This window comes from Dichomitus squalens, assembly GCF_000275845.1.
Source record: "Dichomitus squalens LYAD-421 SS1 unplaced genomic scaffold DICSQscaffold_26, whole genome shotgun sequence".
Taxonomy (NCBI): domain Eukaryota; kingdom Fungi; phylum Basidiomycota; class Agaricomycetes; order Polyporales; family Polyporaceae; genus Dichomitus; species Dichomitus squalens.
The window spans coordinates 177,983-189,646 of record NW_006766908.1 but is presented as its reverse complement, the minus strand read 5'-3'; the positions used below and the strand labels follow the sequence as shown (position 1 = coordinate 189,646).

Genomic DNA, 11,664 nt, shown 5'->3' with positions numbered 1-11,664 from the left:
AGCGACAGACTAGTCCCAATGACCAAGTTATACATTAGCAATCGAAGAGAGATACAACGCTATGGTCACTCACCTAGTCCCAATGACCAAGAGGTCGAGATGGGGACTAGGGAGCGCCTAGGGGGGTCCTTATATACTAGAGGGGCTGCTTAGCAACCAAGGACAAGGCGCGAGAGCGAGGCAGTGAAGATGACAAAGGGGGAACAAAGGGCGAGAAAGAAAAGGCAAGGGCATGGCGATCACGGGAACGTAGCATGCGGCTGTGGGAACGTATCTACAGTGTCCAAACTGGGATGAGCTAGGAAAGGAAACGGTCCGGAAATGGAAGGTGGGCGTCAAAGGAAAGGGAATGGGCGGCAAAAAGGGGCGTCTGTCCAACGTCCGTGACACTCTCCCCTCGAAAAATGCTCTTTCAATTCTATACAATTTCTACCTAGGCATACACAAATAGTCGGGCCATCCATAGCTGCTGGTCCCAATCAACGTGATTAGTGCGACCCCACAAGCGCTCGGTCGCCTAGATCACGCGTTGACCTTTGACCAACCGTCATGACCAGTCAGGCTAGTCAAAATCGGTCATGGCTTCGGTCATGACCGCGGTCAAAACAACGCTGCCTGATCCAACCATTCCCCGAACTCACAAGCGCATCCTTTCATGTGTCAAAATCTGGTAAAAGTGTAGGAACAATCATCTATTACCGCGAAGCCTGGATCACCTACTTCTAGTCACTCGGAGACAAGCTGAAAGACGCACCTCGCGGCACCCTCGCCTCGATTCACACTTTGTTGGAACCTCTCATTTCGTCCAGCCGTAAATGCTCCACTTGCGCCGGACATGCATATAGCCAGGCTATTGTCGTTGCGGCAGAAGTCGAGCAGAGGATTGATGATGCCGTCTCTAAGGTGGGTTTTTACCGACTTTCGTCCTGTGTATCCCACGAGATCTCGAGAATGTCATACAACAGGTGGAACTCATTGTCGAACTGTGAAGGCCAGTAAATTCTATCATACTCGAAAACGATCATGGTCCACGACTGGAGGCAAGTCGTTGTGTTATCATGCTTTTGAGTGCATAATCATTTGCTAAGCCGATTCCATGCGGTTTTAGTATGTCACATTTCACGCACCGATGAATGTATTGTGTACAATTTGTATCATATCACGACCATAGCTATCACCCTGAATAGATATCTTGCAATCATACCATCAGTCGCTTTCCATGTATTTTTCTGGTCCGGTTCGGACTCCGACCTCAGAATTGATTTCACTCCCTTGCGCTCACCTTTGATCACAAGCCGCACATCCTTCTCCGCTCATCAAAGATCCCATATCACAGACTACTTCAACTGTACAGAAGGTGTTACACACATACACACATGGCAGCGACTCGAACCGCACGAATCCGAGACTGTCTACACGCAAATCACGAGCTCGGGGAAATAGTAGACCTTTCCGCTCGCCGGGTCCCGCTGCGTCCTGCGGATGCTCACAATGTAGAGCGCATTCAGGGTAGGGTTCTGGTACCAGTTTCTAAACCCTGCACATGTCGAATCTTCGAACGCCCTTCTCAGCTTCTCCGCCGCGTGTGGACCCTCCTGCCGAGATCACCGTCAATCAGTATAAGAGGCACTCTGATGGCATAGGGCATTGACCACGTACGAAGAACGCCTTGTACCAGACGCACTGCGTGGCAATGATATCCGCAAGTAACCCATGCAGGGAATTATACATTGTGGGCTCCGTCCGAGGCCACGAGGTCACATCGCCAGTAGGGTCGGCCGCAATCTAGTCGTAGTAACGCATTTAGCATCTGTAACCCAACTGCTAACGGTATTTGACCACAACAGGTTACTCACAGGCGCTCTGATGGCTTCGGCTCTATGACCGCCGTAGTAGGCAACGTCCTCGCTGATAGCGTCAAGACCAACCACATGATCCTCAGCCGTCAGTGTATGATGCACAAACTGTGCCCAACTGCGGACATTCTTGAGGTTGCCTTGTTCACTTTCACGCCGGAACATAGCATGGAACGCGGCATCGTCAATCATCTTCCCAATCCGGAGACCCGCCAAGTTCGTCCGGGGATCTATGACATCCCACTTGAAGGAGCCGTCAACGGCGAGGCCGCCAATAGCGTCAGGGATCTCGGCGCCTGTAACGAAAGCATGTTGAGACAGCACGATCGGAGTACGGTAGAGACGTCAAATACTTACGCAGAATAGTCATCGGTACAGAAGAGAGATTGGCAAGAGGGATGTGGTGCTCGGAAGACTGCAGAATCGCCTCTCACCTCGCTCACGATTTTATACCGAGGGGGAGGGGGAACGCATTGTCCTCGCTTGTCTACCACAGACCGATGCGAAGGATTTCTCCAATGCGCGAGTCGCGTTATACGCGACGATGTTGCCCTCGGAGCGATACCCACAATAGGGCCGAGCCTCAGAGCGTCTGCAACATGTCCAGGTTAGCTTGACGTCTAAAAGAGAAGGCCAAAGAGAAATGACCGGGACTTGACGTGAGTGGAGCTGTTTCGCCTACTGGTCACTAAAGCAACGAGGCTTGCTCTGTCCTTTCTGGCGCACCAGCGTTCCCGGACCTTGCCGCTCCCCGGTCTTTCGCTGAGGGATAGGCTGGACGTGTTATGGCATGTGACAATGCTAAAGCTGTACCCAGTGCTTTGCAGTCTGAGACAAGATGACACCTCTTCGTCAGTGCCAAGGAAAACATAAGGACAATGCACATACCGACGAGTTCGGAGCAAGAATCTCCAAGGTCTCCCGAGAGCATCGGCCTTCCAAGCGTGCGCTACCGAGAGCGATCTACAGCTTTAGTGCGACAGACTGTCACAGCTTTCCTACCGCGTTCCGCCCGCGGTACTGCCACTTTTAGCGGTACAAATGCCTGCACTACGTCTCAGTTCGTGTCGCGGACGAGAACGAGCAAGTAGAGAGCGGCACCAGACCATGCGGCGCGAACTTGCACGGACACCTGGTTCGTCGAGATCCAAAGCCAGTCACACAGTGGGGGAACCTGAGGGCAACCTGGGGGGACATTCTTCCCTGACGTACGTCGTCCGTAGCGACGGCCCCTGACTCGGCCAGTACTTAGGCACAAATCCCATTGAACAGATGATCTGGAAAGGAGAAAGAGGTCAACACGGTGAGCACGTACTATACAGTAGTCGGAGCTTACAGCACGAACATCACGGCCCCGGATTGTCCGGATGACACGGCCGTATCGCTATCGCAATGACGACAGCGGACGAGACAAGACCGCCAGGCACTGGGTTGAAACCCCGATGGAATCTGTGGTCAAGGCTATTCCATTAAAGTTGTCGCCTCCTCAGAAAGGATTAGTTCCTGCGCTGTCTCGACCTGAGGTCGAGGGCTAAAGCAAGGTATCCAGGCGAAAGGCAAGCGCGGACAATAGCTCCCTGCGGCATATACAATAGGGAAACATAGCGAATATGATCGAACATCACAAGTCACAAGCGGCTCAGACGATGACGCATAACATACAAAGTGCGTGACATAAAGGGGCCCATGAGGGGACCTCGAGTTGCGGTCAGCCAACTTGGTTGAACCTGAGCTCGAGTTCCGGGATGTAGTGCGAATTTCCGAAGCGGTCGGGAAGCGTCTTCCGGATAGCAATCACCCAGATCGGGTCGTACGTGGCGCTCTTCTGCCATTCGACCCACACCGGATGCGGCGTCTCCCACAGATGGACGTATTCTGCAGTTTTCTGTATGCCCCAGTATCAGTTGGATATCTCCACCAAGAGGCAAGGGAAGAGTCCAACTCAAGCTTTCATCCAGTCGTGTTGTTTCTTCAGGATGTTTGCGATGACGTCCACAAGGGTGGTCTTCACTTGGCGCTCTTTACGGTTCGGCATAGGAATATGAGGCCGTTGATGCGACTTCTCCTCGCCAGGAAACTGCCGATAGGAATTGATCAGTATTTGCCACCCCAGCAGCACTCTCATGGACGGTCAAGCAGGACACGCTTGCCGCAGGCCGTGGACAGAAATGATCGTCTGTTTGTCTCACCATCGCTCTGTCAACAAGGCTCAAAGCGGGGAATCTCATCGACGACGCTTCCGGGAATTCCCTGTTCAGGAACTCCACTCGCTGAGCCTGAGTGTACCCCGCCTTGATCAGCTGGAAACCGATCTCCCCAGTCACCTTGCTCTTCAGCTCTATCCGAACACCTGGGTACAGGTCCTTGGGTAGCGGGAGTTTCATCCGCTCGACGCTATGTGGCTTCTCCATGTCTTCTCTGTGTTGAACGGAGTAGCGTTCGCACACCCGTTCATTGATCTCGGCTGGGTGTGTACTCGTTGAGGTGATCTGATCTGATGTTACTATAGTGTAGGCTTACATGTACGCTTAGGTCTGTCATAGTTGTCACTGAGATCGATGTTGTATTCCTTGACTAACCGTCGTTGAGCCGACATTAGCTACGAGCACACCAGCAGCATCATCGACCTACTTTCGGGCCCATGGAAACTGGTCTCGTCAAGCTCGCCGCTCCCGTTTGCGCCGGACATCATGCGTAGGAGGGAGAGAGATTGGATAGTGCCGGACGCTCTCGTGCTCTTATGAACCCTCAGGTGATTGCCGGCATGATAATACCCCACGCGATTCGTGCTGTTCGCAGCGTTGTACTGGGGCGTAACGTATATGCTGATGTCGGACAGCTCAAACCTCCGAGCGTGTCGTCCTGTTCGTACCAGTGGATAGTGCGTCGGACAAATGAATACTCATCGTGAATAGAGGGGCCGGGTCCGACTAGCGCGGCTGCAGCGCGCAGCGCGCAGCAGGTGTACAGCCACACTCGACCCATCCCGGTATTCACCGAAGGCAGACATGTGCCTTCCAAGCCAAGTCGAGTCGACCTGACTAGTGAGATGCCCAGCACTAGAGACTTCCTCCCCTTCAACGAAACATCATCCGAGCATCTATCTATATGGAGTCCCATGTTCACCTAAGGCTCAACCCAGATGCCTCCGAATTCCTGTCCTCGCCGATATGTTCTTGTTGCCTCACGGTGCATCTATGGACGAGAACAAACAGAGAAAGTCGCTTGCAGACGTGTTAGAGTTCAGCAAGAGCTAGCTCGAAGACTCTCTGCCTACGATAGGAGAATACATGAACCTCCTATGGGAAGCCCGTCGGAAGTCGGAAGCACAACATCGCGGGAGTCCTGATCGGGGCGAAGGGCTCCCCAACCGTTTGTATCCATGGATGAGAAGCGCCCTGCCGTCAATGTTGTTATTCATGTATCGTAGCCAGCGCCGTTGCGAGGCGCACTGGGACCATCCTTATTTTCCTGCGATACGCCAGAGCTCGCAGTTGTCAGTGGACGCGGTAGAGACTACAACGAAGTTTGCAAACCTCTCTACTCAGCAGCATTGAGTGCATGTCCGTGACCTAGACGTACGTGTCTCCCTCCCTGCTGCGGTCTCCCGCGCCCACGCTTCACACTCACATCTACTATACGATCGATCATCGCAGGAGGCCACACCTCGGCGTCCTCCAGGGCCGCGGGCAGACGCTACAGTTCCAAAAGGCATTCCGCATTCGCTTAGCATGAGCTCATCCGCGGGATCCTAATGGAGGAGCCTCTCGCTAGGGTCACCAGCAAGCCGCCGCACAAATACGTACGTTCCCTCTGGGGCCCTGCGTTTCTCCGTGCCTTCGGGGAAGTTCCCCGGGGCGAAACCAGACCGCGATGGTCACGAAGGCACCCAAAATGCTCGCCAGCGGCGACTTGAGCGGATACCCTTGCGGGAGGTTGACGGGCACGAGAAGTCGGGGCAGCACCGTGCGTGACAGTAGTCCAAGACCCCGTCCCACATGCGGAGTAGAGGATCAGGGATACCGACAGTGAAGACATTGCAGTGACAAGACTGTAGGTTGGGCTGGGCTCGCGTTGCCTGTGTACGCAGGGGCAAGTGCCACGGATGCGTGAGTGCAGAACGTGGCAGCTATGCGCAGGGAAAGAGGCGGCGCGCACCCTTATCCGAACACCTGCATTCCTCGTCGGCCTTCAGAGGCTTCCTCGCGGGTCTTCCTAAAGACGTTCGCTTGATATATGATTACACTCCCACGGCCGCAGTAGTTGATTGTCTGCGGCGAGCTTCTGCGCTGTAATCCCACCCGGACTATGTCGCGATTAGAGACGTCGGCGACTTGCACATGCATTGCAATATTGAGTATGATACACTTCCGATCCATGATATAGCGAACACAAGCACGTCATGAAAACAAAAGCGGCACAGCGGGAAAACGAGACGTGTTAGCGGGCTACGACACGAAGCCTGAGGAAATTACTCCATGCTAGTCAGAACGTTCTGAGATCGCGAGTCAGCTCGCCGATGAATCCATTCGTTCCGAAGGAAACCACGCACCACGTCGTTGTCATCGAAAGACCACCACCACAGTAGTTCGCTCTTCTGCCCTTCCGGAAGACACTCGTTCATCGCCTCGTCCATCAACTTCTTGGCTCGTTCGAATATCCCTTCCTGAGAAAGTCCATAACCAAAATACTTCTCATCGGCGTCGTAGTTCGTCCACGCGTAGATGATACTGTCCCATTCAAGCGACAGGGACCGCCCTATCTCGAATGGGATTCCAGCCAATCCTGTTAAGTGACTCACGGAGACGAACCGCGCTGCTCTACGCAATTCGTCGAGCAACTGCTCGTCTCGACAGTGTTCCTCGGTGACGTCAGCGAAATTGAATCTCTTGGTGGCGCAGCCAAGCTGCTTGCGAGCTCCCTCCGATACTTTCAGAATGAGTCCATATCTCTTGGTGAGCCCGAGGAAGTAATCGGAATCGAACTTCCAGCCGTATAGGAGCAACGGAGGTTTCCTGCCATGGCCACCGAGGAGTTTGGGAGGAATGATTGGCCTCGGTTTCCTGTTAGCAATGAGCATTTCCCATTTCTGCGCCGGAAGTGCATGATCAATGGATAGCGATCTTTTGAGGACGCCAATATACGCACGGCTTTTTGAGCCTCTTCCGCTGCCTGGGTGAGCTTGGATCCTAGATCCGCGGGATCGGTACTGGGTTCCTTCTCCAAGAGGATCTGCCCGTTGTACCAGTGCGCAGGGTTGGTCATCTTGCGTGCGTTATCGTGTGACATCGGTCAGAAGGAGAGTAAGTGTGTTGTTCGTATGACTGGTTCGGGGATGATCGATCAGGAGTGCAAGGAGCGGTAGCGATGGGCGTCGAATGGTTGGGTATGTGCATATGGGCGATGCGGGCCGCGAACCGGAGTTTCACCAGACCGGCGCTTGCAACCCACCTCTTGGCTCTTCGTAGTCTCGTGACCAGACGTTCGGAGCTTTGAGCGGAAATGAAAAAACCGGGACTTTCCGCGCTCCTGAACGTCTGGTGGATCCACCCCCGTGACTCCCCGCTCGGTGACCTGTGTGACTTTCCTGCCTCTCTCCCGACGTGTCCGAGCTGTCTTGTCGCGCGCGCCTGCCTGCTTATCTCGCGACGTCTTTGAGCTGCGCCGAGCCTACCGTCTGCTCGACGTAGATACTCCCGTAACCGGTACATCTCTCTGACTCTCGCGAGCAGTTGCTATATGTCCCCCATACTCAATTCATCTGTTATCCTCTGTCTCTCGTATGGGCAGACAGAGGAACTCTTTTAGTGCGCGCCTATGGACCCTCGCGGACCCGAGGCAGAACCCGATGAGCTCCACAATGGATGGGGAGCTCTTTTCAAAGACGAGGAGGAGGATGAAGACTACGCTCCGTCCGAGTGCAGCAGCGACCGGCTTTCCGACGTGTCCGACTGGGATCTGATCGAAGCTGCCCCCGAGACGCCGATATACCGCCACAACACCCAGGTCATGCGCGAGCGCCTTGCGTTCTCGGTTTCCTGCACGCGCACCAGTGTTGTCGACCACGTTACAGCGCCTTGCATAAGTCCATCATCAGGAAAAACTGTTTTCTAGGGAGGCATACCTATGTGATCTCGCGCGCTGGATAGTCTCCCGAGACGCCTGCGAGCAGATGGAGACCGTCCGAGTGCAACCGAGCACCAGACGCCCAGTGCCGTTTTGGATGCCCCAGGCGCTTCATGATCTGTAGGTGAGCTGGTCCGGGTTTTCCACATCGTAGCTCTCACGCGCCGCAGGAGAAAATTGGTATATAGATATCTTAGAGGGCAATGAACGTTTATAAACCATGAGGGAGGGGTGTGGACTATATACGGACACTAGGGACGCCATTCAAAGCACACTAGTAGGAGAACAGTCAGCTTTAGCGCTCTAGAGGCTCTGTCTTACCGTTGCATGCTGTGGGCTCGGACACATGATACCTGTGAGTTCTAATGACCTTCTTATGCATGATTTTCGACGGCTGACTACAGGATCTAACCCCAACTACAGTGAGCCTACTTTTCTTGCAGGTATCGCAAGAACACAAAATCGTGGTGCCGTAGGTATGAGTTAACGTAAAACTTCTTGCACTTATCCAACACATTCCTACTAGTCCATGTCGTGTCTACGTGCTTGCCCCACATAGGTATCAAATGACAGCTACGTACAATCTGAGTTATAGGGATGATTGAGGTCCGTCGACGATGGTTGCGTGTCGATACATTGACCTTGAACATACCAGTGCTGGGATCACGCTGTCGCAGCGGTGTGAACCATTCAACATATGCCACAGGATGCTTGGTGAGGTGTTCGCCATATGCATCTGGCAACCGGATAATCGCTCGAACGCGAGCAACACATAGTCCTGCAAAATTGAATACGTCAGAACGAGAACAATGAGGAGTGCGGACAACATCACTTACCATCAACAGCGTGGTCCTCTGGGTGACGATCTCCAGGATGGTCTTGGGCAAGTACAGTATCGAAATGTGCTGGAACGGCTCGATGGAGAGGACGTGCTGGCTGCATAGGTGTGGCACGGATAGTGTCCTTGATGACAGACCGTGCAGCTACTTGACGGAGTCGGGGCAAGAAGACATGTATACGCTTGTACAGCGAGAAGCGAGAGGATGTATGGATGAATTGGGCAGCAGTGGGAAGAGGTCTTGATCTGGACGCTGTGCGGAGGTAGTCCTCGAGTCGTGCAATGAAGTTCGTACAACCAAAGTCTTTTTCGAGTTGCTGGACAGTGATGCCCGAGAGGCCAGGGGTTTTTGCGACCATATAGGGCGGGGGCTTCTCACCTCTGTTGTCTCCGCCGCTGTGACCCATTATGATATCACCGTCCTCGTCCTCTTCATCTTCCCATCCATTGTCAGATCCCGACAGCAATGGCTCTGCCCAGTCCAGGTAGGCCTGAAAGCGGTCGATGGCTTCCTGTCGGTCAAGCCAAACAGTCATCTGCTTGATGAATGCCCGTTTGTTCGACGCTGTGTACCCACGTTTGGCATAGTCGATGTGGAACCGTTCTGAGTGTTCAGTGTTGTAGCCATCAGTTGTACCAAGCTTCCGGATAGAGAGAAGATAATGAAGAGCAGAGTGGATCTTTGGAATGTTGAAATGCTCGCGCACACCCTCTTGGATGAAAACGTGCTTATGGGTGTGGAATGCGGTCCAGGCAGCGTCCAGACAAGCAAGAGAGTCATCCGAATGAGCCTCAAAGTGCGCGTAATAGATGAAGTCGAGGACCGCACGAACAGCAAGGAGGACTTCAGGGTCAGAGATGCCGCCAGTCATGGCACCGACGAAAACTTTCTCCATATGCTTGTACTCGGTGCCAGTCCACTGAGAGACAAGCGAGATTCCCCGCTTAAAGTGGCGGAGGCCAGGGTGCGAAGGCATCGCCTTGAAGCGTCTATCGAGCTCGTCCACACCGCCGTCCAGGCACGCTGTAGCCCAAGACACCGTATGGTCCTTGAACACACCTTTATGGAGCTGGTGCAGGAGGTCGGGCGTGAAGCATGAGAAGATGTCACAGTGAGGAAGCTCGCGCCAAAACGGATCGATGAGGCGCAGGCCGAGCGCCTTGAATTCCGTGGGACCGTCTCCCTCAGCCTGCTCCTGCATGATCTCCCAAACTGATGCCTGGTCCTTCATCACAGAATGCACGGGGTCGCCCAATTCTGAAGAGTGCGTGGTGCACTTAGGGCAGAAGTTCTCCTGGCAGCCAGACACAAGACATTGCTCGGGGTGGTCCGCAATGTACGCAGCAAGAATGGGGTGCACTCGGCGAATCGCACCATCGGCGCAGAGCATCTCAACACCATCCTTCCCAGCTTCAACAAGCGGAGCCAGGATTGCTCGCATGCACTCATGGAACAGGCGATAGCTCTCGAGTGACCTACGCTTCCCTTTCGAGAAGCATTCGAGCTTGGTGACAGGTATGTAACCTACGAGAACAGTTGCACGTTTCGAGGGCTGGCGTCGGATCTCCTTGGACAGGTTCCCAATGGTAAGGTACACAGGCCAAGCCTGCTTGTCGCCAGAGAAGTGGGAGAGCTGTGTTTTGTCGGAGGATAGGATAACGGGTGCAATCGTCGCACCAGGAGGAAGAACACCCTATGAGATGCAACCAAGGCGAGTACTTAGTGACATGACCCCATGTTGTAATAGGCAAATGACTTCGCCCTCACCTGCAGGTCCCACCACCAATCACCCGTCCATGTCTCATCATAGATGCGTGTGTCTCCCGCGGTGTCGCAGAACAGCTTCTCGGGTGCATACCTCACTGCGTCTCGGAAGACAGGGTTTCCCAGCAGCTCTCGGATACACTCAACTGGGTTGCGTCGCCAAAGCTCTAGTTCCTCCGTTTTCATCTCCCCATCTTCATCTGCAACGTCTCCGATAAGCTCCCACTCATCGCATATCCAGTCAGGACCTCTTGGTAGGTCGTCAACCTTGTTGAGAAAGGTATACTTGTTGCGGTAAGATAGGCATGTTCGATTACGTGTCTGTACAGACATTCGTGAGAACAACAAGTGGTAGGGGGAACATACTAATGGCACGCACGATGGGCAAGGTGAGATACTCTTCCATAGCTTTCTGACTAAGGCCGCTCTTGACCAGCCAGCTAGCAAGATCCCACTCATCGCGGTCGGCGAAAGGTGCGAATGAAGTCTCCCCTTTCTGCCGTTTGGTTTTACTGAGGTGTTCAAATGCAGTTTCCCCATGGCCATACACACGGGCAACCTCAGCTGGAAACTCGCCAACCCATGGATGCTTGGGCAGCCCGCCTGCTTCAATATCTTCAACCTCTTCAACAGTCACATGCCTGGGACGGGCTAGGGGTACGCCTGCGATGTCAGGTTGTGCTTGTTTGACATCAATGCGAGGAAGCTTACCTTCAAGGGCTTCCGTGTGCAGAAGCGGTGATGGAGGACTTGGAGAGATAGTAGTATCTTCATGGTGAGTTATGTCAGAATCCGAGTGAACAATAGAGTTGTTGAGATGGTTGAGAGCGTCTCGACATTTACGAGATTGTGAGATGTGGGAGCGGACTCCCTGTAGAGTGTCGACTTTAGTCCCACAACAGCCGCATGAGTACTGAGCAACTGAACGCCGGAAGTTTACTGAGTGGGACATGGTGCGATAGCGAGGTGAGTCTTGTATTGAAAATCAAAGGCCTCCGACTTATTGGTAGCTACGCCGCTGACCATCACCAGGTCCGTGCGCGATGCGCCACCAACGTGGCTCAACCAAGACCCTTTGA

General features: G+C 53.7%; 3 protein-coding genes across 3 annotated transcripts; all 3 read right to left on the bottom strand.

Moving 5' to 3' along the window:
* Positions 1-1,412: 1,412 nt before the first annotated feature.
* Positions 1,413-2,226, bottom strand: DICSQDRAFT_171830 (uncharacterized protein; the record flags this gene model as incomplete). Its single annotated transcript, XM_007367527.1, has 4 exons — positions 1,413-1,595; positions 1,660-1,785; positions 1,857-2,152; positions 2,214-2,226. 4 exons carry the CDS (start codon positions 2,224-2,226, stop codon positions 1,413-1,415), a joined length of 618 nt encoding a protein of 205 aa, XP_007367589.1.
* A 1,449-nt stretch (positions 2,227-3,675) lies between these two features.
* On the bottom strand, positions 3,676-4,571 carry DICSQDRAFT_138383 (uncharacterized protein). Its single transcript, XM_007367526.1, has 4 exons — positions 4,488-4,571; positions 4,377-4,430; positions 4,046-4,320; positions 3,676-3,933 (listed from the first exon to the last, which is right to left on the bottom strand). Exons 1-4 carry the CDS (start codon positions 4,543-4,545, stop codon positions 3,799-3,801), a joined length of 522 nt encoding a protein of 173 aa, XP_007367588.1. The 5' UTR covers positions 4,546-4,571; the 3' UTR covers positions 3,676-3,798.
* A 3,839-nt stretch (positions 4,572-8,410) lies between these two features.
* Positions 8,411-11,537, bottom strand: DICSQDRAFT_148366 (uncharacterized protein; the record flags this gene model as incomplete). The annotated part of the gene is made up of 5 exons (XM_007367525.1): positions 8,411-8,760; positions 8,819-10,265; positions 10,419-10,514; positions 10,589-10,906; positions 10,965-11,537. 5 exons carry the CDS (start codon positions 11,535-11,537, stop codon positions 8,411-8,413), a joined length of 2,784 nt encoding a protein of 927 aa, XP_007367587.1.
* Positions 11,538-11,664: the final 127 nt, after the last annotated feature.